Source organism: Xenopus tropicalis, chromosome 1 (genome assembly GCF_000004195.4).
Source record: "Xenopus tropicalis strain Nigerian chromosome 1, UCB_Xtro_10.0, whole genome shotgun sequence".
Lineage (NCBI taxonomy): Eukaryota > Metazoa > Chordata > Amphibia > Anura > Pipidae > Xenopus > Xenopus tropicalis.
The window spans coordinates 159,929,364-159,954,440 of NC_030677.2; the positions used below are offsets into that span (position 1 = coordinate 159,929,364).

The 25,077-nt window shown below is 40.2% G+C and overlaps 1 protein-coding gene across 1 annotated transcript in view; it reads right to left on the minus strand.

The window, feature by feature from the left end:
* tmem132b (transmembrane protein 132B) overlaps positions 1-24,824 on the minus strand; it is a 295,846-nt gene extending 271,022 nt beyond the window's left edge. The window contains exon 1 of the mRNA XM_002935284.3: positions 24,445-24,824. Coding sequence (XP_002935330.1) covers positions 24,445-24,535 — 91 coding nt within the window. The 5' untranslated portion in view covers positions 24,536-24,824. The remainder of the gene's footprint in view (positions 1-24,444) is intronic.
* Positions 24,825-25,077: the final 253 nt, after the last annotated feature.

Sequence of the window (25,077 nt, forward strand, 5' to 3'; positions counted from 1 at the left end):
GTATATAGAAGAAAGTCTTGTTTTAGAGTGATACTGACATGTTCCTATAAACTACCTCTTTTCAATCCTCCTAACCCAGGGATTTTTCTGGCTAAGCATCTCCATCCTTCAGTACTGTCATTGCCCTAGTGCCAGAGCTGCACTTTCTACCTTGTTAAAGGCAGAGGACAGCACTATGCTGCTAGATTCTAAATTACTGTTTGTAATTAACATATTTATCATTCATTTTCTACACTGTTGCATTGCTTTGATGTGCAGTGTAATAAAAACAAACATTTAGGGGCACATTTACTAATCCACAAACGTCCGAAAAGAGTCCTAATGCGTTTTTTCGTAATGATCGGTATTTTGCGATTTTTTTCCGTAAATTGTCGCGACTTTTTCGTAGCCGTTACAACTTTTTCGTAAATTGTTGCGACTTTTTCGTAGCCGTTACGACTCTGAAAGGTTTGCCATTGTCGCGACAATTTACGAAAAAGTCATAGCGGCGACGAAAAAATCGCAAAAAATACGAAAAAGTCGCAAAATGTTCGTTTCCAATCCGAATTTTTCCCAATCGGATTCAGATTCGTGGATTAGTAAATGTGCCCCTTAGTCTTTCCTTGTGCAACAAACCAGTCCCATAAAGTTACATAGGTATTGTACCTCACAAGTAAGTGTCACATACTAGTATAAAACAAGACTTGGGTTTCATAAAGGAAAATGCTGATTCTATTATCACAGAGCTTTTCCAGAGATACACATAAATGTTGCAATTTATTATAGTTCAGAACAAGATTTGAGCGCTTATCCCTGAAATCCAGCCTCCTGTCACACTAACGGTATGTAAGGAAGCAACGGTGATCTTAGCTATCACATTGGTGCTGTATTGTACATAGGAACGTAGGAATATATTCCGATTTCCACTTAAGTAGTGAGGGTAAGAGAGAAGGTGGTTCCCAGCTTCCCACACAATATTAGAGGAGGACAGTTTAACACAAGAGCAATCCCATCACACTGTGCCACAATTGTTCTGTTTTGTCAGAAATTGATCTAGTCCAGAGAGTTCCCAATATGTGTAAATGTATTCAGCATATATGTGTTTGTATGTATATATATAAATATATATATAGGAGTGACTGGGTTGGAAGATATATATATACACACAGACTGCAGCACAGACTGCACAGACACATGAATATAAAGAACGAGAGTGAAACAAGTGACACACTGCTGAATATTACTTTTATCATATCTTGGTGTATCTTGATGTAAAACTCAATGGGATACATGTGCTGACAATGGTGTAAGGTTAGCAAGGTTGGTCTCAAACCATCAGCCTTATGTGAGTTGCCTTGAGTATGCCTTGCAGTTACCATTAGGGCTTTGGCACTGGGTTAAATATGTTAATTTTTGTTTTTTTTAAACCAAAACCTATTAGAAAAAAAGTGAACATTTTCATGGAATGGTCTCTATGTAACATCCCCTTTAAATTCATATCAAATTTATCTGAGCACTAACGACTATTCCAAATTCTCATCCTGAAAAAGCAGTCTTTTCATTTTCTATATGATTTTTAAAATATATTTATGGTATATGTTTTGATTTTTACTGTCTGCTGTGAGATCTATGTTTAGTCCAACCCATCTACCACAATGAAATCCCCAAACCTATTAACAACCTGTATGATGCTGTGTGTCAGATCTGGAGTTATTGCAATTGTTTATTTGCTAGTGACAGCATACAAAAGAAATGACTATTTATTGATCTGACACTCGCACAAGTGACACAGGACCCTCTGAGGAATAGGGGCTTTGGGAGCATTTATAAGCCATGAATTGTTTAAAGCAACCATCCTTCCATACCAATGATCAGAGAAATGCAAGAAAAGAGAAAATGATATGTGAAGGGCTCTGCGCACCCCTCTATCCCCCCACCGAGCTGATGTGTGCCAGCTGTTTGCTGGAAAAGCACTTTCTCTTTTGTTACTGCTCCAGGCTGCTGAATTCAGTGAGCAGAGAAATATTTATTTCCACATAACCCATCAATGTTCACATGCGGCGCCTGAAAATGGCTCAGAAGTAAATCCTAACCCGATTCCCTGCATCCAAGAAAACTACAGCACATTTACTCTTTGTGCAAATGTAGAAGCAATATGAGTTCAAGGTTGGTAATGGCAAATAGGCTGGCAGCACTGTGTGTATTTGATTCACAGGTAACGGCATAAATACAAACTGTGCTGTTAATAAGCCGATTTCCCAGCCTTTGCTGTGCAAGAAGCAAACTTACCACATAACATTAGTAGGAGAATGCAATTTGCCATTACTCTCAACAGCACTCTCCCAGATATTTAATACTTTAGGGGCAGAGCAGTTACACACCAGTGTACTAGGTCCCTTGCTTGGGCAAAATGTTTATATGTGGTATCCAGTCCCACATAGAGTGATTTAAAGTTATTAGGTATTTAGCAGCACTTCTTATAGGGTTATGTAAATAATTCTCCAAGTATGAGAATAACTTGGAATAAATCAGTTATCTGTATGGCTAATGAATAATGAGTGTAATGTCACCTGTAAAATAGCAGAAGCCAAACAGTAGGGGAGCAAATCTATAAAGCTGCCACAAAACCTTTTCAGATTTAACAGTATGCAATGTCTGACACTCCAGACTGCCTCCCTGCAGCTCATGTGTCAGAAATAAACTGCAACAGTGGCTTATTAGACACCTTATTAGACTAGTACCGCGCAGGAACATGTTGCAGGAACAGACAGATGCATTTTAAACACATACACAACTTTTTATCTCTTTATGCTAAAGGAGCTGGAAAGCAAATAATCTCTTTTCCTTTATAGGCTGAATCAGAAGTACGCTGGTTAAACTGAAAAGGAAGGAAGAATTAACATAGAACAAGTGAAGTAGCTTAGAAGATTTGATCATCCATTTCAGGCCTACTAAGCCCACACATGCTTGAGATGTGCAACCCACTCCCCTTTTCATTTATACTTGGGGGAATATTTATCCTTTCACATCTTCCAACAAAAGTCACAGCAAAAATTGAATTTATTAAAGGGGACCTGTCTCCTACTCATAAAAAGCTGTTTTATATAAGTCCATTGCAAGATAAACATAAAACCCAAAGTCTTTTTTTATTAAACTTTTTATAAAGGTAATTGAAAATCTGAGCTGTCAATCATGGATTGCCTGTCCTACTATCAGCAGTTCTTATATAATACCCAAGAAATTCTACCAGTCTCCATAGAATAGAGTGTTTCTTAACTGACCCAAGCGTCAGGTAGTCCGTGCATTGGTTTAGGATTAATCATATAATATTGTATATTATAAATATGACCATTTTGACCCACACTTAACAGCAATAGAACCAATTTTTGAGTCCCAACCCATAGATCAGGAATCACTGGTTGGGGGGGGGAATGTACTTTTCAATGAGATAGTTTCCTCTGTAGGCATAAATGTTCAGACTCTGTAGGAGCAAGTCTCTCCACCAAGCTGTCTATACCAATATGGTAGCTGGGATAGTGTTTGTAGGGGCTTCAGTGCCTCTTCTTTCCTAAAACAAGCCCCCATCTTCACTTTTGCCAGTTCTACCCTTCAACCTCTTGACCAGTGGTGGATCCTGTTGAGATCAATGACAGCAAGGATGCCCAAGGACAGATAGAGGGATGGGGCTGAGAGAGCAAATTACAATAGTCTCTCAAAACTTAAAATTGCAAACAAAATGGCCAGTACACTGAATGGTGCAGAAACCTGTTTTAAAGGAAAACTATACCCCCATAATGAATTCCTAACCAACAGATAGTTTATATTATGTTCAGTGACCTATTAAAGAATCTCCTCAAACTGGAATATATATATATATATATATATATATATATCAGTAAATATTGCCTTTTTACATCCTTTCCCTTGATCCACCATTTAGTGATGGGCTGTGTGCTCCCTCAGAGATCAGCTGACAGGAAATAATGCAGTTGAAGACGTGTGGAAGCAAATGGCAGAACTCTATCCATTAATTGGCTGATGTGGCCTAACATGTATGTGTGCCCTTATATATATATATATTAGTATATATATATATATATATATATATATATATATATATATATACAAGTATATTTTTATTAAAATGGTTTATTTAGATGAAACAGGGTTTTGTTTGGGGGTATAGTTTGCCTTTAATGAACTGCAGTTGTTTGGAAAAAAAATACCAACATCTGATTTCTCCCACTATTGGAAACCATCTATTAGGCCAGAAGTAACAGAAGCTGCAGCTCTTTGCCACATCTATTAATATCTGATTGCTTCAGCCACAACTGCAGTGTCTTTTGTTTTTGGTCCTTCTGTGACCTATAAAGGTTGGCTATTGTTTGCCTGCCATGATAATAATATAATTGCTCCCATTATTCTTCACAATAGAAACAAACACACACTATTAGAAATTGGCACATATTGAGAGGACCCTGCTTACAGTTTATATTGATTGCATTTAACATATACAAAGTCCATGACATAGCACAGGAGTGATTAAATGAATAATCATTTCTAAAAGGACAATGCTGTAGTAATCTACTAATCTGATTAAGAACTGTTTTTATAACCCCATCAAAAGGGCCTTGACTTCTACTGATTTCACATAAAGCTGATCTTTGGCTATAAAATTTCCCATTGCCACACCAATAAAAAAGCACCTAGAATGGTCTCTAACGGATGTTCTCTTTGTTACAAGATATGGAGACATTGTTCTCCTGTCCAGGGCCTGTCAGTGCTGGCTCGCCGCCCGGAACAATCTCATTCCCAATACATGTTGATTACATTTGCACTAGTTTAAGCAATGACTGAATCACCAAGTACATTTTGCATTCAGTGTACCATGGTAAAATTGCACAGAAAGTGTAAATGTTCAGTTAATTAATTTACTGCTGATGGGATGTGCCGGAACAGTCAATTAGTATTAAGTAAGAAACATGTAGATTATTTTATCAACCCCTATTGCTACTTATAGCTAAAATCATTAAAAAAAAATAGATGCATTAACGATGCCTTTATAATGAGGTCATTATTGGTAATGAAATTTTTTTTCTGAAATCATTAGTATTGCCGATGCCAATTTTGCATTGCTTTTAGAGCACATTTATCTAATTGGATAATAGATTCATTCCATTCTGTTTATTTATATAAGACTTGCTGGCACAAACATACATTTGGGAATGGAATGGTAATTACATCTCAAGTGAACTTTAGAAATGATGGTGCTTGGGCTGCCCTTTCCCAAAGTCTACAAAAGGCCACAACTCCTTTTAGTATTCACACTAATTATAGTGTCTTGAAGGCACAAAGGAGGAAACATAAAGATACCGGGAAGGTGCAGAATAGTATTAGAATTATCTTTGGGATGGAAAATGCAGTCACAAAATAAGCATCCAATTAAGGGACAAGGAGCCACGCACTGTGTGCAACTCTGTTTCACTCCTAAAGCCTGTAGCTGTTTATACCTTTGTAAGCCAGGAGGCCTGATATTAAAAATATTAACAATTTGTTCTGGAGGGGCCCAATTGGCAGCTGGTATTGGTTCATGCATTGCTTAATAATTCAAAGCTTTCCTACTAAAAAAAAAAAAAAAAAAGATTCTCTTTACCCAATATAGCCCACTTATGGAATCCTAGAAAAATCATTGTACCTACAATTATGCTCCAAATGCTATCTTTAGAAAGACTATAACAATCCGCACTTTGCTGCAGCCCCCCTTACAATTGTCCCCACCTTCACCATGAAGCATATAGGGCATTTTTTATACTATGGGCAAAGTATAAATTAGTGAGTCACCATCCCAAAAATAGGTAAGTAGTACTTACAAGTAAGAGACTGGGGGAAGTTATTCCTAGAGCTATGGGATCAATTATCCAGAATGCTTGGACCCTGAGGATTTCTGGTTAAGGGGAATTACATAAATTGGATCACCATACCATAGCTTACCTTACCATAACATACCTTATATGCTAAAAAAAAAAAAATTTATACATTAAATAAAGCCAATAGGAATGTTTTGGCTTACTGTGGCTTAGTTACGATCAAGTGCAATCATATTTGCTTAAATGGATTCTATCTAAGCTATAAAGCTTTCTGGATAGAGGGCCTCTGGATAAGGGATACCATACCTGTAGTACATGCACAGTTGCAGTGGGCCCTGGAATTAGTGGACTCTGGGCAAATGACCCTTTTCCATGTTTATTAAAACAGCCCTGGGGGCATGCGCTCAGCTCCACAAAGAAGGTTCAGTTGTTTTTTTGTTTTTTTTTGCTCAGTGGGTTTGGCTTCAGTGATGATGTGCAAGTTACTTGTGTAGCCCACATGCCACCACTGACACTACACATCCAAGTTGAAAGAAAAAAATTAAGAGTAGGTCTCAAAAGAGGCCCCCTCAATGGTGGGGAGTGAAGGTGCACTAAAATAAAGAGAAATATGTCCAAATAGCTTGATTTGTCCTTTATACATACTGAAATCGCGATGGCAAAGGTTTTTTGCACACCATAATTATAAAATTTAAATGGCATTTCCACTTCTCCATTTTGCTAAAAATCTGATTTATAGCTATTGGGCTTGCAAGGACGTAAAGTCTACATTCACAACTAAGTGCCCTATTTAAAAAGCTTCTAAGGGGTAATGATTACTACTTTTCCTCACACTGATAGTTTCCAAGAATTTTCTAACTGTCAATTTCTAAGTAAGAATAAGAAACATAACTAGAGTTAAACTGTCATTCAAAGAGCATACAATTCACAAAAGCCATACTCTGTTTTATGATTACAGGGGTTTTGTACCATTTGGAGTTCTGGATGCAGAATGCACAAAAAAAAAAAAAAAACAAATGGCACTTAAACAACTGTAAATTTTGCTGTTTAATGATATGGTATAAATGAACATTTTACTCCAATCCGCAGCCAAATTTTACCACTTTTGTGAATTCTACCCCATATTTCAAGCCAGGCTCTTTGCCTATAACTGCTCCCACTGCCACAGCCGTACCCACAGATTTTGTCCTGCATAGAAATAGTCCAACTGGCAAAAAAGGAAGCAAGACTTTTATGAGTATCAGAGATGAATGGCCCGAAAACTGATTCAAATTCTGATTTTGTCTGTAAATGTTAATTATAGAAAACAACTATGATTATAACACAATATTTCTAATTACACAATACAGATGGACAAAACACTGTTCATAAACATAACTCCTTAATCCAATCAACACGGCCAGTTGTATCTTAATTGCCAGTTGTTGTGAACAAGCAAAGCATCTGCTGTAGCTAAAGTGCCCAAGTGCTGTTTCTCCCATTATAGCGGCTAATGGCTCTGTGGCGCTGGTGAAACTGCAACACAGAAATGCAATTCCGTGGGATCACTTCTCTGGAGTAGGCTTAGAATTCCAAATAATCACCTGGTTCATCAGGAAAATGAACAAAAATATTTTAAGTTTAATCTAGATACATTTTATTAAGATTCAAGGTAGCTGAAAACTAAAGAAAGAATCTGCAAGCCGTGCTATACACCAGCCTCCATTTTTTTTATTAAATATCTACTGAATGCAGTCTAATGAATGCCCCGGCCTCTGGCTCATGCAGAATATTCAGTACAATGACACAGAGCCTTAGAAGCACCTTGATTAACCCCCTGTACTTGGGCGTCCCACCAGACAGATTGCAAGTGCATCTACTTTTATGAACCTCCATCAGAGGAGAACGAGCGCTTAGCAACAGATGCCGCGCATTTCTCCTGATTAAATCAGAAGTAAAATTGCCACTTATTAACCTTCTGTTGGCACAAGAGATGTGAAATTCCCAGCACAGGAAACAGAGGTGTGAATCTCATGTACTGCATAAGTCTAAGGAGGCGGCAAACAGCCCAGATCTTCATTACACATTGCAGTCAGTGTTACTCTATAGTGTGCCAAGAAGAGAATTAAAATACCAAATGAAGTCTATGTGAGTGGTTTATGTTTGAACAAAGGATATTTCTAGGGCCACGTGTCTTTCACATAGCAGTGCATGAGTAAAACTGCTATTGGTAACTTTAAGAGCCCAGACAGCACACTTTTGTTCTCTACACTAGCTGATATCCCCCCACTTGTCTGGTCCCAGCACAAGAGATTTAAGTGTTTGCATAAGAGTTAATCAAAACAGGCAAAATTGCATTTTAATGATAACAAAGCTGACCTTATGGAGCCTGTAAGCATGCCGTGCAGTTCTCTAGGAGAGACTTATTAGAATACTGTATGGCAGTGAGACACATACATGCTGCATGGGGGGCTATGGCACCAAAAATGGCAGGCAGTAAGCACCGAAAATAATTATATAATTATGACCTAATGAGTAGGTAATGGATAGTTAAATCCTGAATATCCCCTACCTTCTGGCTCTAGGATTTTCTGGAATACTACAGCATACATATACAGGTATGGAGTCTATAATCCAATAACCCATTATACAGAATTACAGCACTGGCATTTCCAAAAGAGTCCTATTTCAATAAGCAATTATTCATTTATATGCATTTGTTTATCCTCTGTAATAATTAAGACAGTAGAGATTATTTATAACCTCAAGTGCTGTGTACATAGTGCAACTTCGGAGGGACATTGTTATGTTTTAACCAATAATACAGCTTTTCCCAATCTCAGTGCAATCAAGGCTGCATCAGGAGTTGCATCTGCTTAAATTGCAGCTAACATTTTCAGAGTTTGGACTGTGTCACTCAGTGATATAACTAAATAGAAAATTTGCGGGCCTGCTGCCTGCACGAGCATGCAAGTGAGCAGGAGGGGGAAAGTATTGTTTGCAGTGCATGCAGGGACCTCCAAAGATTCTTTGCAGGGGGCAGCACCACTTTGTCACACCAATGGCATCATTTGATATTAAAATGACATTTAAGTGTGATTTTCTTTTTGCACTCTCCCTATTGACGCAAACCCACTGGAATAACCTCAAGTGGCGGTAGTTTCTTGGGTAATATGCATCAATAGGTGCACTTGTATGTAGAGGATGGACAAAATGTATATGTATAACTTTATTTATAAAGCGCTACTTATGTACGCAGCCCTGTACAGTAGAATACATTAATACAGACAGGGGGATAATAAGATAATAGATAAATACAAAGTATAACAATAAATACAAATAAATACAAGATACAGTAACAGTTGCAATAAGTTAAGAGTCAAAGGCAACAAGAGGAAGGAGGTCCCTGCCCCGTAGAGCTTACAATCTATATGGGAGGGTAACTTACAGACACAATAAAGCAAATATAAGTGCTGTAGGTCACAGTGGGTGACAGTACAATATAAGTGCTGATTCCCAGATCAGGTGCTGGGCGAGTGCTCCAAAAGGTAGTCTTTTAGTTTGGTTTTAAAAAGTCTGGGGGAGGATTCTCTCCGGAGGAAATCAGGGAGGGCATTCCAAATGTAAGGGGCAGCAAGGGAGAAGGGTTTAAGGCGGGAAACCGCAGTAGTAGTGGGGGGCGCAGCCAAACGGTTGCTCTGCGAGGAACGAAGGAGTCGGCCAGGGACGTACAGAGACACAAGTGAAGAGATGTAGTGAGAAGCAGAGGAATGGAGGGCTTTGAAAGTTAAGAGAAGAAGTTTGTAGGATATTCTTTGTTTGATAGGAAGCCACGATAAGGCCTTTAGCAGGGGAGGGGCCTGAACTCTCCTGGATGAGAGGAGGAGAATTCTGGCAGCAGTATTTAATATAGACTGTAGGGGGGAAAGATGGGAGTTAGGGAGGCCGGTTAATAGCAGGTTGCAGTAGTCCAGTTGGGATAGGATGAGGGCATGCATGAGCAGCCTAGCTGTTGCAGTAGAGAGAAAGGGACGGATTTTGGCAATATTGCGTAAGAAAAAGTGACAGGTTTTGACAGTGGAGTTAATGTGGTCAGAAAAGGAGAGACTGGAGTCAAAGATCACCCCCAAACAGCGTGCCGAATTGACAGGGTTGATGAGGGTGCCATCAATAGAGATAGAAAAGGGGGGGGTAGGACCAGGCTTAGGCGGAAAGATCATTAGTTCAGTTTTTGTTAGGTTCAATTTGAGATGGCGTTGGTTCATCCAATTAGAGATGGCCAGGAGGCAGTTAGAGATTTGACTCTCAGTTTCAACTGTTAACGAAGGGGTTGACAGATAAATTTGGATATCATCAGCATACAGATGGTATTTGAAGCCGAATGAACGGATAAGATCTCCCAAGGACAGCGTGTAAAGGGAGAACAACAACGGCCCAAGTACAGAGCCTTGGGGTACCCCCACATTAAGAGGAACTGGAGATGAGGTTTTGTTAGCATAGGAGACAGTGAAAGAGCGGTTAGAGAGGTAGGAAGAGATCCAGGATGCAGCCTGACTGCGGAGACCAATCGAATGCAGAATTTGCATCAGGAGGGAGTGGTCAACCGTATCAAACGCAGCCGATAGATCTAGGAGGATTAGTATAGAGAAGTGACCTTTGGTTTTGGCAACCTGGAGATCGTTTGTAACTCTGCACAACGCTGTCTCAGTAGAGTGTGCAGGCCGAAAACCAGATTGCAGAGGGTCTAATAAATTATGGGCGTTAAGAAAGTTAGTGAAACGGGAGAAGACAATACGCTCTAAGATTTTGGAGGCAAGGGGTAGAAGTGAGACAGGACGGTAGTTAGAGAGACAGGACTGGTCCAGCGTGGCCTTTTTTAGGATAGGCTTGACACAGGCCTGTTTGAAGGAAGAGGGGACCCTTCCAGAGGTCAGAGAAGAGTTAAAGATTTGAGTAAGAGCCGGAGTAAGTTCAGGAATGCTAGCACAAGTTTGGACACAATCACCTGTTAGATCACTGCAGATAGAGAATTGTTTTGTTTTATGGCAGTGATTTACAGAAAGAGCCTACACTTCATAAATAACAATAGTGCAAATCAGTACTGTGTCCTATACAAGCAGAATATTCTTACACAGTGGGTGTCACTGCCATGCTTAATGGCATAAGGGTTATTTAAGGTAACTCCTGTCTGCGGATTAAGATCCTTTGTTAAGATTTCTAGTTGAACTTCTTGCTGCTGGTGTGCTTGTCTGCCGATCTGAGTGACACGAACAGATCATAAATGAATCCTTTGCTCTGACAATAAAAGCGTGAATAAGCCTTAGGGCGGAAACTATCTGATGTAACACTGAGCCTCTAGTTGCCTATATAATCAGGAGTCAGGACGGAGATACAATAAAATCCCAACCTAATGCAGAAAGGTGAGAATGCAATGACTGAGATAATAATAATGAGAATAATTTTAAACCTTCTTGTCTTTTATACATTACAAATGGAAACACAGAACCATTTATTTCTTAAAGCAGGTGGTCCTCTAGAAATCTCAATATTTTCAGCCTCCAGTTATGGGACCATTTGTCCAAAATGCTTGGCCCTGGGGTTTTCCAGATAAGGGATCTTTTTCCAGATAAGGGTTTTGCCTTCAATGATTATTTATATCTTATTTGGGATCAAGTACAAGGTACTGTTTTATTATTTCAGAGAAAACAAAAATTGTGAATTAATGATTAAAATGGAGTCTATGAGACATGGGCCTTTTGTATTTCTGGATAACGGATTTCTGGATAACGGATCCTATACCTGTACATTATTTTTCAGACTGTAAAGGTCCCCATACACCATAAGATCCGCTCGTTTGGCGATGTCACCAAGCAAGCGAATCTTCTCCCGATATCCCCCACCTACGGGTGGGCAATATCGGGAGAATCCAGGATAATTTGATCGTTTGGCCCTGGGGCCAAATTATAACGGCAGGTATAGGAAAAGTCGGTCCGGGGACTGCATCAACGAGCCGATGCGGTCCCCGATCCGGTCCCCGATCCGACTAGGTTTTCTAACCTGTCCAATCGAGATCTGGCTGATTTGAGGCCAGATATCGGTCGGGTAGGCACGTCGGGAGTGCCCATACATGGGCCGATTAGCTGCCGAATCGGCCTGTGTATGGGGACCTTTAGTTATCCCTAGCCAACAATACCTTGTTGCTAGGGGTCAGCATCCTTCTTAGCAACCACTTATGAGCACACAACTCTTCTGCAGGGGTCATTAAAGAACACAGTTTGCACACTGCTATCTACTCCTTGCAAATTTCCAAAGGTCTCTGTGCTCCATTTAGGACTTGCCGCTACCCCTACAAATACAGTACTGACTGAGTTTATCAGCACTGTATTAATGAGGGGTAGATGGCATTAGGCAAGAAAGCATCTCCCCCATAACTTGCATGTCGCTCCTGGGGCACAAGTGCTTGTTAAGGGATCACTAAGGGGCAAACTCCTGTGCCCCTTAGCAATCTAACTCCCTAGGTATGAGTAAATAGCCCCTTATATGTACAGATTGACATGCTGGGCTGTGTTCTTGGAATTCATTAGATGTTATAAATGTGAGTGGGTCCAGCATGGTCCTCTGGGTTATCTATTGAGCACTGAACATCTATGACTCTGTCATAGCACAGCTGGAGAAATGATGGGTAGATGGGTTGATGATAGGAATATATAATCTGCGAATTGTTCTTGAACTAGGAGTCACCTGTAACAGCCTTTTACTGGTCTGTGGTCTCAGCTGATTTGGTTTTCTGTTCGGCAAACAGGCATGGTATGGGCAAATATTGTAATATCACACATATAAACTTTGCCCCCAAAGCACTCTATTCCCTCACCAACACCTTACTTTAGGCTTCCATTTAAGCCTGGTTTGGTCTATATGTTTCTCTCACCAACTAAAAAAAGTCTGTTTCCTCTGTAGACTGTAAGCTCCTAGGAGCAGGGTTATTATTATAATGATGAAGTATTTGATTTTTCTAAAGATCCGGCACATACCCAAGCACTTTAAAATATCAGTTAGTAAAGGTCCATGTATATATCTGACCCTTCATACACAGCCTTAGTGACTGTATTTAATGAATTCTCAGAAATAAATGTATTGCTCATCCTACCTACTTGTCAGGTGTTGTTTGAGAAAACCAGTAGCATCAGGCTCAGGCTCAGGGCAAAATTTTATTTGTGGGCCCCCACTGCCCCAAGAAATTTGTGATAGTATAACCCTCAAGGGTGTGAGTTTCAATACATTCAGGCACACAGATAGGAAATGGTCTGCACTTACTGCAGTAGATATGGTACACAAGTATACTGCCCCTACCAACAGCCCTGGGAGCAGAAAAATGATAAAATGGTGATGTCACAAGACAAAAGGCAAAGAATTTAAAACATCAGTACTGTAGAGCTCTTTCAGCTGAATACATAGAGGGGTCTGTCATGACTGCAGCAGGATATCTCTGCTAAAGGTTATCCCAGAGGAAAGGTGTGCTGGTGGGGTCCCTATCCCAGTGGGCCCTGGGCAAATGCCAACCCATCCCTGCCTGGGCCACATTAATAATATAATATAGATGGCTAGAAAGTTAGTCTGTGATCATTACGGCCCTTTCAGCCCTATGCTTACATGCTGAATTCCGTGCTGCCTGGGATGTGCCTCTTTATGCTGCTTGAAATACTTTCCCTTCTTGCTGCCTCAGAAACTCACAAAGTAAATCTCCCGGTGATGCTTTGACTTACAGAACACTGAAGTCCAATGGCGCCATCTCTTAGCAGAATGAGGAACTGACAGAGCAGTGCGAGTTACAAGGCAAGGAAACTAGTTGCTGATACTGATCCTTTCATTCCCAATGCTTCTCACACAGCTGCAATACAACTACTGTATTGTGCCCAAAGCATGAAGCCGTCTCTATTCTCTATGTTACCAACCTATTTCCCATATCTGCTTCCTTCTGACTTCCAACAGCAACTCGGGCACATTCTATTGGCAAATCTTTGCAGGGAGAGAGCTCCATTTGAAATGTCTTAAATTCAACATTATAAAGTGGCATCTGATTCTGCTCCCTTTCTTATTATTGTTGCCTAAAGGCTTCTTAGATAATGTTATAGCAATACAGAAATATAGTGGCTAACTTTATAGGAACCCCACCCCATGCAGTCCATGGTTAAAGTACAAAGAGATGCAGATTGTATTCTGAGGCAATTTCCCTTTAACAGATCTAACAAATATAAGTGCATTATTCTTACATTCACAGCTCTCATAGCTGCCTCATTTGCATTCTACATTGTGAGCTCAACTGAACTGAACTCTAATGAAATCACTGATCCTTGGCTTCAAATGCCTTTGCTGAGGGCCACCAATGCTTATATACAGGCTGACTCCAAACTAAAGAGTCTAATGGAAAATAACAGGCATTTGAGGAAAATATGCATTATCTTTACACTTCTACATTTGTCATTTTTTATTACAGAACAAACAATTTACTGACCACTTATGTGCTTGAATATGGAATTCATAGTGCCATTGTAAATGCCTTAATTATACAAGAAGTGTTTTGTGTGTGATGGGCACGTCTTTCCATTCCTAGCTCATGGGAGCCCAGCAGACCCTGTGCATTATTATTATTTTTCAGCCACAGATTGAATCATTTGATATTATTTGATATCAATGGATTCTGTTTGCTAAAACATTCATGCAATGTCGTCTGGATAAAAGGGCAATAGATATTCTTTGAAACACATGCAAAGCTCTTTTCTACATATAAGTGCAGCCGGAGCCTCAGCTGGGCACCTAGAGACTGCAGTCACAGATTTTATTCAAGTCGCATATCATTTCTAAGATTTACCAAAATGTGAGTTTAAAACTTAATACATAAAACCTTGCCTTCATTCCTATGGGATTTTTAGAAGCGTATTTATCAAATGGTGAAATCCCATAGGAATAAATAGAACATGAGTGAGTTTTATATGTATTAGGCTCTAAACTCATATCTTGATAAATCTGCATGCCTTCTCCCACTCTCACTGATGCACCAAGGTAGCAGTATGTTGCTTGTATAACAAAGATCAATGTAGAAAACCCATATAAAAGACTTATGTAGGAGAGAATGCTATTATAACACAGTGATATGCATGGCCATTGCCATGGCACTGGAATCAATAGAAGCATGAAAGTAAAAATAGCTGGAATCCAGACTCCAGCACTGACAAGGCTGACGGCCCTGGAGAGACAGTATCTGAGGCTCAGGGTGAAAGCTGCCAAGCTCCCTGGAATGGATCTAAATGACACGTATGTCAGTGCTCACTTGTGTGCAAGGGAAGAGAGAGAATGTAAAGTGTTATTATGCTCGAGCATTATTACTGTTGTTATCGTTATTACTACCATGATATTATGCAGATAGTCAGTTAAGGAATCATTTAGACAGTGCAGATCTCGCAAGTGTTGCATGATTAACATGCCAGTCGCTTCCACACCTACACTCATGCCAGGAGAGCAGAAATCACTCTATTTCCCTGTCTGGAAGCAACATGATTGGCCAAGTAGTTTAATAAGTCAATAAGAATGAGGTAGATGGGACCTGGGAACTGCAAAACTGGCTGTTTCTGAAGGCAGGGCTCCACCACCTGGGATAGTTCAAACTACTACAAACACTTCCAACTGCATGGGGTGCCAAAAGACTTGTAGCCAGGGAAGACAAACCTTAAAGAATAAGCACATATGCTTATATGCACATATGCTTATATACTGCAAGGCTGCATACGAACCAGTGTAGTGCGCAGCATACTATACATCTAAATCCAATTAATACATGCCAAATGTGGCCCTGAATTGATGGTAGCACAATCCCATATAACAAGGCTTATTTATGAACACTGATGCAGTGGGTAATGTGCTGTTTCAAATGCAAAGCAACAAGTGTGTTTACCAACAATGCAACAGTTCTTCCACAATTCCAGCTTCATTGCAGGTAACAAAATCAGTGCATTCACCGCAAATGTGTTTGTCACAGTAAAACAAAAACAAGTTTATTTTGATGAAAAGAGGCTAATTACAGCCACTGGGTGCACCGGCCGATGCAGTTTACAGAAGGAACCCTTGAATTACCCCCATGTTGAAGGTGGGGGTAGCTCCAGGCTTCCCCTGCGGTCATAGTCGCACATACAATTTAGAAGAGGTGGGACAAATGCACTGCTGCAAGGGCAACTGTAGGGAAGTACAAGGAACAATGTTGGGTGCAAGTACCTAATGAATGGCTTCAATGTGCATAACAAGTTGCATACATTTTTGTGGGACTGCAGCTGTGTCTTTGTATGTTTAAAGGCACAGATATGTTGGCATGCATGCAAAGACCAGGGCAGACTAGTGGCAGACTGGAAAAGTACTAGGGGCACATATGGAAGGCAATATTTTTTTTATAATGGGGTTGTTATACCTACAGACCAGCATGGCAGCAGAATAGCCCTACCACATGCTAGATATTAAATTGTAGTTCAAGGTTTTATTTGCCTTTTAAATAAAAATAGATTAAAAGATATTACATCATACTGGTTCAAATGTCTAGTTCATACTGGCTGGACTGTCGATTCTTACCCCAATAAATATATATAATCTATACACTGCTAGACTGTAATGAATGAGTAGCTCACTATAGACAATGGTAGCCTGTGTATCATGAGGCCCGGAGGAGCTTAAAAAGAATGAATAAAAGGCAGAGGGTAATTTGGGTCATACTTTATGTAACTAAACACATCGCTTTTTTTTCTGTTCACCTAGTTTTTTTTTTCAGTGGTTGTAAATACACAGAGACACTTGAGATGTGTGTATTGGTACCCAGATGCCTTTTAGCTCACACAGTACATTGGTGCCATAGGAGAATTTGCTGGCAGGGAATGAAAGAAGATTAGCAGCACAATCTCTATTGAATGTCTCAGGCCAGCATTTCAGAAAATCTCAGCTCTTCCCTGAGAAAGGTTTTTTAGAATGCTGGACGTATGGGGGTGATTGCATATTAATGGGTTAATGAGGAGAAATAGATTTTTTTTTTGCTTGGCTTTTAATCCCCTGATAGTGGAACAGTCTTTGTTTTTAATGAGGAGACACTTACGGAAGAATTCAATTTGAAGAACAATTCAGGGCTGAGCGAACGCATTCACGTGAACAGATGGTTGTACAGCGTGGTACTGGGAGAAAGGGGGATATGGTGACATTAACCTCTTCTGTCTGAGAAGCTAGAACAGTGAAACAAGATCAAAACATCCAGTAGTTGTTGCTCTCTAACTCCCATACCCACCAACCACAAGAGTTGCAGCTTGATGGAATCTACATCATGAAATACAATTAGATGCATGCTGCAGGGTTTCTGTGCAGTCATGGAATGTGTATCTTTATTAACTGCTAATCGCCCATTAAATGTGTTGCTTGATTTGAAGGAGGCAAGGTGGTAAACTCTAGAAATCCCTGAGCTAATTTTACACAGAGAATAACTTGTATTTAAACACAGAACTGGAGAGTTTTTCCTATTTACTAACATTTAGACAATAAAATGAAAGGGTTTAAGTACAAGATTTACGGTGTAAGTGCCTCTATGCAATCATAATCCCATATCTTGAAATGCCAACCTACATAAATAAAAAAAAACCTTAATTGGGCACAGGAGCGCAATGACCCTTTGATGCCTTCACATATATAAGACAGATACACAGCTGCCAGTCAGGAAGGAAGCCAAAAAAGCAAGTGCAGTGCCAACAAATCAGCATCTACCGTGACTGCCAAAATCATACAGACAAACCAGTCCAGGAAGATGCCAGGCACAAACTAGAGTACCCAAGCAATCTGCCAGTGAGGGTGCATCGCTGTTATCTTGACAGCCGTACCAAGGTGACCATGTGCCAAGGTATCAGCTACAGTAAATGAGCTCACTTTAAATAATATCCAAACACTGAGCCAATTCATGAGGATTAAGTCCTTTTTAGCATGAATATTATGTCTCAGAGGCAACATTTCACAGTCTCTATCCATTCTTGAAGACCCAATTTGTCTGATTCACATGACCTGAATGCAACTCACTATTATTTACACATTTTTTAACTAGTTAAGTGCATATCTTATCTGATTTATGGCATGGATATCCGATACCCGTTAACTACCCGAATAAACGAAGAAAACACAAGGTTCCAAAAGGTATATGCTACATGAATTTCATTGTTTTTTACTGTAGCACAGACTGCCCCTCAGGATATAAACAATTCTGCATTAAATTTGTGACATTCAGAGATGTCAACCCAGCAGTTTTCCTTTTTAGGTGCATCTTAGCCCCACCTTGTTACACCCCTATGATGCCCCTAATCATAATGAAGCTCTGCCCAATGATGTCTGGACCCTAAACAATTTTTAAATGAATTCAGGTGCAAATTACAGGAAGCAGGAGACTGATCTGTTTCTTGTTCTGATCTCTGACTGGTTGGGGGGGGGGTGACTCCTGAAAAATTAATGTTAACAGTCTGAAGAAGTAGCCATATACATGCTGCTTATGTAGCATTCCCACTAGCATGATATATTCAGGACCAGAATATTCACACATTTCCATTTGCACCAAAGCAGTGAAGTTACAGCATATATCACAACTCTGGTGCAAAGTGTGAATGGAAATGCACCCAGTCGCTATGTCAGAAGCCACATTTGAATTCAGTAGTAAATGCAATTCCTAATTCCCCCAGAGAGCCATCAGATCTGATTTTTATGCTGCCAGCTGTTCTGACTGTAGCACATACAGCCCAAATCTAAACTCTTTTGCGATCACCCCCCCCCCCCAAATGAATATGTATAAATATTAAAAAGATATTTCTTCCCATTGGAGCAACACATATGTTAGCACTGGATTTCCTTTAGATACTTGATCAATATAACACAGTCCAAGTGACCAGTGAAATGGAAGTTTGACCTATTTATTTCATTATGGCCACCTATGTTAGGCTGTTGCTTTCACCCAACAAGATGAAATTCTCTCTGCTCTGATTTAATCCATCCCACATATGAGCTGGCAGACCCTACTGACATCTATGGGAGATCTATGTCATTTTTCATTTCCCAGCTGTGCATAAACATTGCTAGTTAAACCTGTGATGATACCAGAATAGGACAGTTGCTTTCCAATAACAAGATCCCCAGAGCTACAACATGAACCAAATGTGGCTGAGCCCCATACATGAAAGGATTTTTGGCCCTTTGTGACTTATCAGATAAATCTCTGGAAGGATAAAGCTCTTACAGCAATACATTCATTAACCCCCTGATAGGGCTCATGGCGGCACCCAGGAAAAAAACTTTCAGAGAACATAGTGTACACGAGCACCCTATATATGTAGTATTTTAGTGTTAAAAGGCTACTAAGAGTTTATTCCTTGTTTGTCTGAAATATGAAGAAACAAATGTATCAGTATTTTCTTCTTTTCCACGCAAGTATTACTTGCCCACTCATAGTCTTGGCTGTCTGAACATAGCCATAACCACCCTTCCTCTCTGTCTAGTTCATGGAAACTTAACAGTATACAATCCACTCTCATTCTTAATACAGACTCAGATCTGACTGCATTGGACTGACAGATTGTAAATCAGATGTTAGTACAGTGCAGTGTGGGGATTCTTAATACTTTAGGTCACCCCAAAGGTGCAGCAGAACTTCAACAGGTGGCAATGTATCTGAGTGCCATCATACAGCACCAAGAAGTCACATACAAACTACATGACTGACAGTCTTTCCACAGTAGCTAAGGGGAACAAGCCCTAAGAATGCCACTTGGTTCTGCTTTGCTCCAAAGCTGAAATTTTCCAGAGCAGATCGTCTCCTCTTTCCTTAGCTTGAGATGAGATGTAAATTGACCGGGATGAAATGCATTCATTTTGATCCCTGTTTCAAGTATTTACTGTAAATTATGCACAATGAATACTTTCTGAGAATAAAATCAACCCTAGAGTAATTTTATTAAGTGGATAAGCTATAAAAGAGACACCCACTGCATTATCTGCATTCTGATGGGTGAAAGCTCCATATTAAATCAGCATGCAGTGGTATTTTCTACCAAGGATGTCCTTTATTTTATATCAGCCATAGGGTGATGCTGTGTTTAGCGAGATATAGAGATGGTTTTTATTATCAGTCTTCTAACACTCTAGCTGTGTTGTGCTACTTCCCTCAGCATCCTTAGCCAGCTTAAAGGATAGGGGGAATAGGTCCCAACAGCGGGATATGTGAAAATTTGTCATCCCTTTTTTAAATAAACATGGGTTCTGTGTTTTAGGTATTTTTTGTGTAAAAACATTTATAACCTATTCCCACATTGTATAACAGAAAGTCATTTTTATGAGGGGGGTAAAATTATCATTTACCATAGGAGCCAAGCACAGATAAATAAACGAGACCCTATACATGCTTTAAGTAGCAGGCTTAATGGCTTTAGACAAGTCTGGCAAGAGACACTGATGGTAAATAAACATATAGCTGCCTCTCCATATTCATATAACAATAGCCACGATGGATAACTGGCCTCATTTTTGTACCAGAAGTACAAGGGAAAATAAAGCTAGACGCAGGAACTCTGAAAGTTAGAACTGACATTGCCTATTAATAGACACTTGATAAAGGCTGCACAGAAGGGAGCAGTCATTTATTGTAGAATTCATCATTCCTTGCAAAAGAGTATTAAAATAAAACCTTTGATGAACACTAGGGGAAGGGAGGCGACAAAGGGACAAAAAATGGAAGGGCAAAAATAGCAGAGAAAGGAAAGAATAAAGAAAAAGGGGGAGCAGCAGCAAGACTGGATTAAGGAAAAAGTATCAGTAGAGATGCGGGAGAAATTGAAGAATAGTGAAGCTCAGGTAAATACAGAAGACTACGTGACACCCACATAGCTGCTTTTGTAACACATATATAGCTGGGAAGTGAGTCAAATGCCTGTTACTACAGAGAACACAGGCTTTACTCTCTGCTGTACTGTAGTTTTGTCTTACACACAGTCTGCATGCACTGTATACAAAATAATGAATATGGCCACATGCATGGAGATTGAAAGGACAAGTGAGCCATATACAGTTCCTTTTGTGAAAGCCATTACATCCATAAATACAGCTGGAAATGTGGATTTTATCTAATGATGTGGGAATTATGTCTGTTGACCACATAAGTGAATTTTGTAACAGATGTAACAGTTATATTTAATGAAATATTACACTATAGGGATCACCATCTATTATTTATATTTAGCTTATTATAGGCAGATAAAGGCAAACTTTGTCTCTACTTTTTCTAACATGAGGCCTTTGGACCTGTAGTTTTGTATTTCTGAAAGCACACAAGGTTGTCTAAATTGGCACGGGGCACAGGGTTTTATAAAACCCATACTACATGGGGGAGTTTGGTTATAGGTTAAAACTGCCTGATTATTTATAGAGAGCAAGCTTTGGCTGCTATTTTCCTTGTTAATTAAAAAACATTATGTTCAATATGATTGGCTTTTACATCAGTGAATAGCAAGAAGCAAATCCCTTGCATATCACATAGGTCCACTTTTCTCATCACCAAATCTTTGTGAGCGTAACTGAGAAACATATATTGCTATTGCAATCTCTGATTGCCACATCTTATCTAATATCTAATATTGCTAATGAAAGCAATGCATTCACAGGGGGGGGGGGGGGTATAACAAAGCTATGTGAAGGATTTGCATCTATTGTACAGTCACTAATCAACAATGTCAGATGTTATCTTAGAAAGATAGATGTCTATTGAAAGCATAAGGAGCCTGGGATTTTAAGATGCAATACTGGCTGGGAATGATAATGGAGGAGAGTGAAAAGTTCACATTCTGCATCCCCATTCTAACATCACTCACCTCCAATAACCTGCAATAATGAATCATGGTGGCCCTGTCATTTCCAAAACCAAATGCCTAAAATCAGTTGAACAATAAGGACTGATTCACCACACAAAAACAGCTCTTACAGAGGGTGCCCAGCTGCCAGGCGTGCAGAGGATCATGACATTAGCTTACATGCCAGCTCTGTATGTATGTGTGTATCTGAGATGTGTCTGTTCATTATGATAGGTTTGTTTCACTGTGTGTTTGTTAGGAATATACCAAAACATTGTATGTTAGGGTGCAGTACCAAATTGTATATTTTCTAGGAATATACCAAGACATTATATGTTAGAGTGCAGTACTGAACAGTATCTTTGTTAGAAATAAATCGAAATATTGTATATTAGGATACAGTACCAAAAGTGTCAGACTTTTTAAAGATGCCATGGCATAAAGTACTAGCTAACCATAAAGTTTGCAGATAGAGATTTCTGTGCCAATATTTGTGAAATATAAAGCTCCCCCCTAAAATGATTTTACCAAATGGCCATTTAGTATAACATGTTCAATGAACTGGGCTTTCTGCAATAGCCTGTCTCTGAAAGCTTGCAATCTATTTCCAGTTACATATTCACAGACACTGAAGAATGAATCCGCCTACAACAGAATTGGTAATGTGCAATCTTAACAGCTTTATTGCCGGAGTGGAATAATAACAGTTGGTATTTAAAGGCTCATTTGATGAGAAATGTACAACCACGGGATCGGCTGTGGCGTTGCTGCCCGAGTTCCACAGACATATTCCCTGGACACATGGTTTTATGGTTATTTTAAGAGCAACTCCTTGTCCTGAGTGCTGATCAGAGGTGACATCAATGTAACAAGCTCACAGCAAGCTGAATGAATTATAGGGAGCCACCAGCCTGAGATACATTATGGAAGCAACAGGGACTTTTGAAAAAAGAACGTCAATTCTCATCACATGAAATGGATTTCTACACAATCAAAGAGACATCACAGCTCTGCCCAAATGAACAGAAATTGGTTCTGTGACCTGCTAAGAAATCTATCCTTATGGGCCCTTGGTAATAATACCCTGGGTGTGCTCACATTATTAATAATGCCTTCTGCAAGCTTTTATTAGACTACAACTCCCATTATCCTTCAGGGGAGCATCTTTCAGTACCTGCTTAAAGGGGCACACAGAAAGTAGGGTCCTAGTTGACCCCCCCCCCCCCATTAGGCTCTCCCCAATTTAAAGACAGCACTGGCTGCTAAAGTGTGATGTTGGTAGTATCTTTCAACTCATAAAGCAATGTATAATTGTTACATAATCTGTATGCCATAGCACAATTTTAGTATTCTTTGGCCACATGAGAGTAACTTTGGAAAGTAATGTGGTATAAATCTCCGCAAATCCCTTGCTTTAGCCCAAGTGAGCATACAGTTGTATTATATAATGCCAGTTCCAGTGCCAACGCCACAGACTGCACTCTGCAGCTTTCTCTCCAGTGAGTTTGCAAACACAAAGACAAGTGATTAACCCAGATAGGAATATGAGGATCTGCGTTCACAATATCATGATACCTGGGGAATTCCAAAGTGGTTGTGGAATTGTCCTCTGATTTGCCATAATAAACTGAAAGTGGAGGAAGGGGTCTAATTAAAGGGGCACTGGTGCTTAAGGACAATGTTCATTTGTTTTCAGGTCTGTTGTTACTTTTACATGTCTGTACATATTAGTATTCTACTGAATACAAGTTACTCAGTTTAACTGGCTAGGATGCTTTGAGGGTACCAGAAATAATGCCACCCCCACCAATATGCCGATGACAAAGCACATGAAATATGGTATCACTCATATCCATAGTTTAGGAAGTTTTTTCATGTATCAAACTGAATGTGTCTAAGCAGTGTTTCCTACACAAATATAGCTAGTATTTACATCTGAATGACCCTTAAAGCAGCTGGGGACTTTCTAATAAAAAAAATCCCTGTAAAATAGATGTCCCTATGGAATTACAAAAGCTGCTAAATGATCTGTGATCTCAATAAAATCTTCATTCCCAGAAAAGAAGAAGCACCATTCCCACCTTAACTAGAATCCCCCCTTTTTGCTCATTCTTTGCAGCAGAGCTTGAGGAGTCCCAGCATTTGTTTATGGGGTCATATATATATATATTATGTTATTATGAGACAATGACTGATCTGCAATAGGAACAATTAACCTCATTGTTTTCATGATTAGTTCCTTTTCTCACAGAAGCAGAAGCAATGTACAGGGAACTAAAATTCCAATACCATATAAAGGAGACTGTTACAGCAGATATGTTTAGCCTGCAGCCCTCCTGCTGTTGTTGAACTACAAGTGGCAGGGATCCCTGGACTGTGCTGTGGTGCAACAAACGCTGCAGACAACTGGTTAAATACATTCTGGTTCCTAATGAAAATAAAGCCCCTTTTTGGCTGAAGTGGTGTATATCCTTGAAAAATATATAAGATTTATTTCTTTCCCAATTTCGATGCAAGCACAACAAAACTATGTAAAATGCTCTAGAAAAGAAAGCTAAGGGCATAGCCTGCGGTTGGTAAATTCATGTGCCATGCATTTCTCTGCCACTCAGTTACACCCCTCTGGCAAAGCATTTGAATGGACTTGTATCCAGATAGAGTTAATAACCCCCCTAACCCAGGCAGAATGGGCAGGGTAGAACCCTGGTACAGAAACTTTCACTGACCTTCCCAGAGCAGGAGAGCCCAGAGCAGGTGCCAGGCGGGCACAGGGGGTACTACCCCGGCTTTCCCCATCACGGAGTTAGAGTAACCCATATCCTTCTCTCTCTCACATCACTTGGTAATCCGGCTGGCACAGCGCATGGTGCGGAAGGGCAATGGGCACGATACTTTCTCAAGGTTTGGCACCATCCAGGGGCATTGGCACAGTAGGAATCGCACAATCACATGTTAGTTTGGGGATCCTCCATCCCTGCGGCGCACCACTGCGCTTATCAGGCGTGCGTCTGCGACTCAGTCCTGCGCTGTCCTGTAGGTAGCAGCGTCTCCCCAGCCCTGCCAGCCAGGGAGACAGATCTGGCCGAGCAGCTCAACTCCCCTCCAACTCCTTGAATGCGAGAAGGGGCGGGCTGGGGAGGGTCCTGGCGAAGGGAGGAGTGGGCACGGAGTGGCAAGGGGATGGGCAGGGTGCCTAGGGCTCAGCTTAGGTGTGTCTAATTAACTGCTTGTGGGAGAAACGCAAGGAAAGCGCTGGCTGCCGCCTTGGGTTACAGTCAGAGAGGGCGACTCTTGTTCTAGAACTGATACCCGTATGAACTGTACTTGTCATGGCACCCAGGGCTCTACTTGCTGTGCTT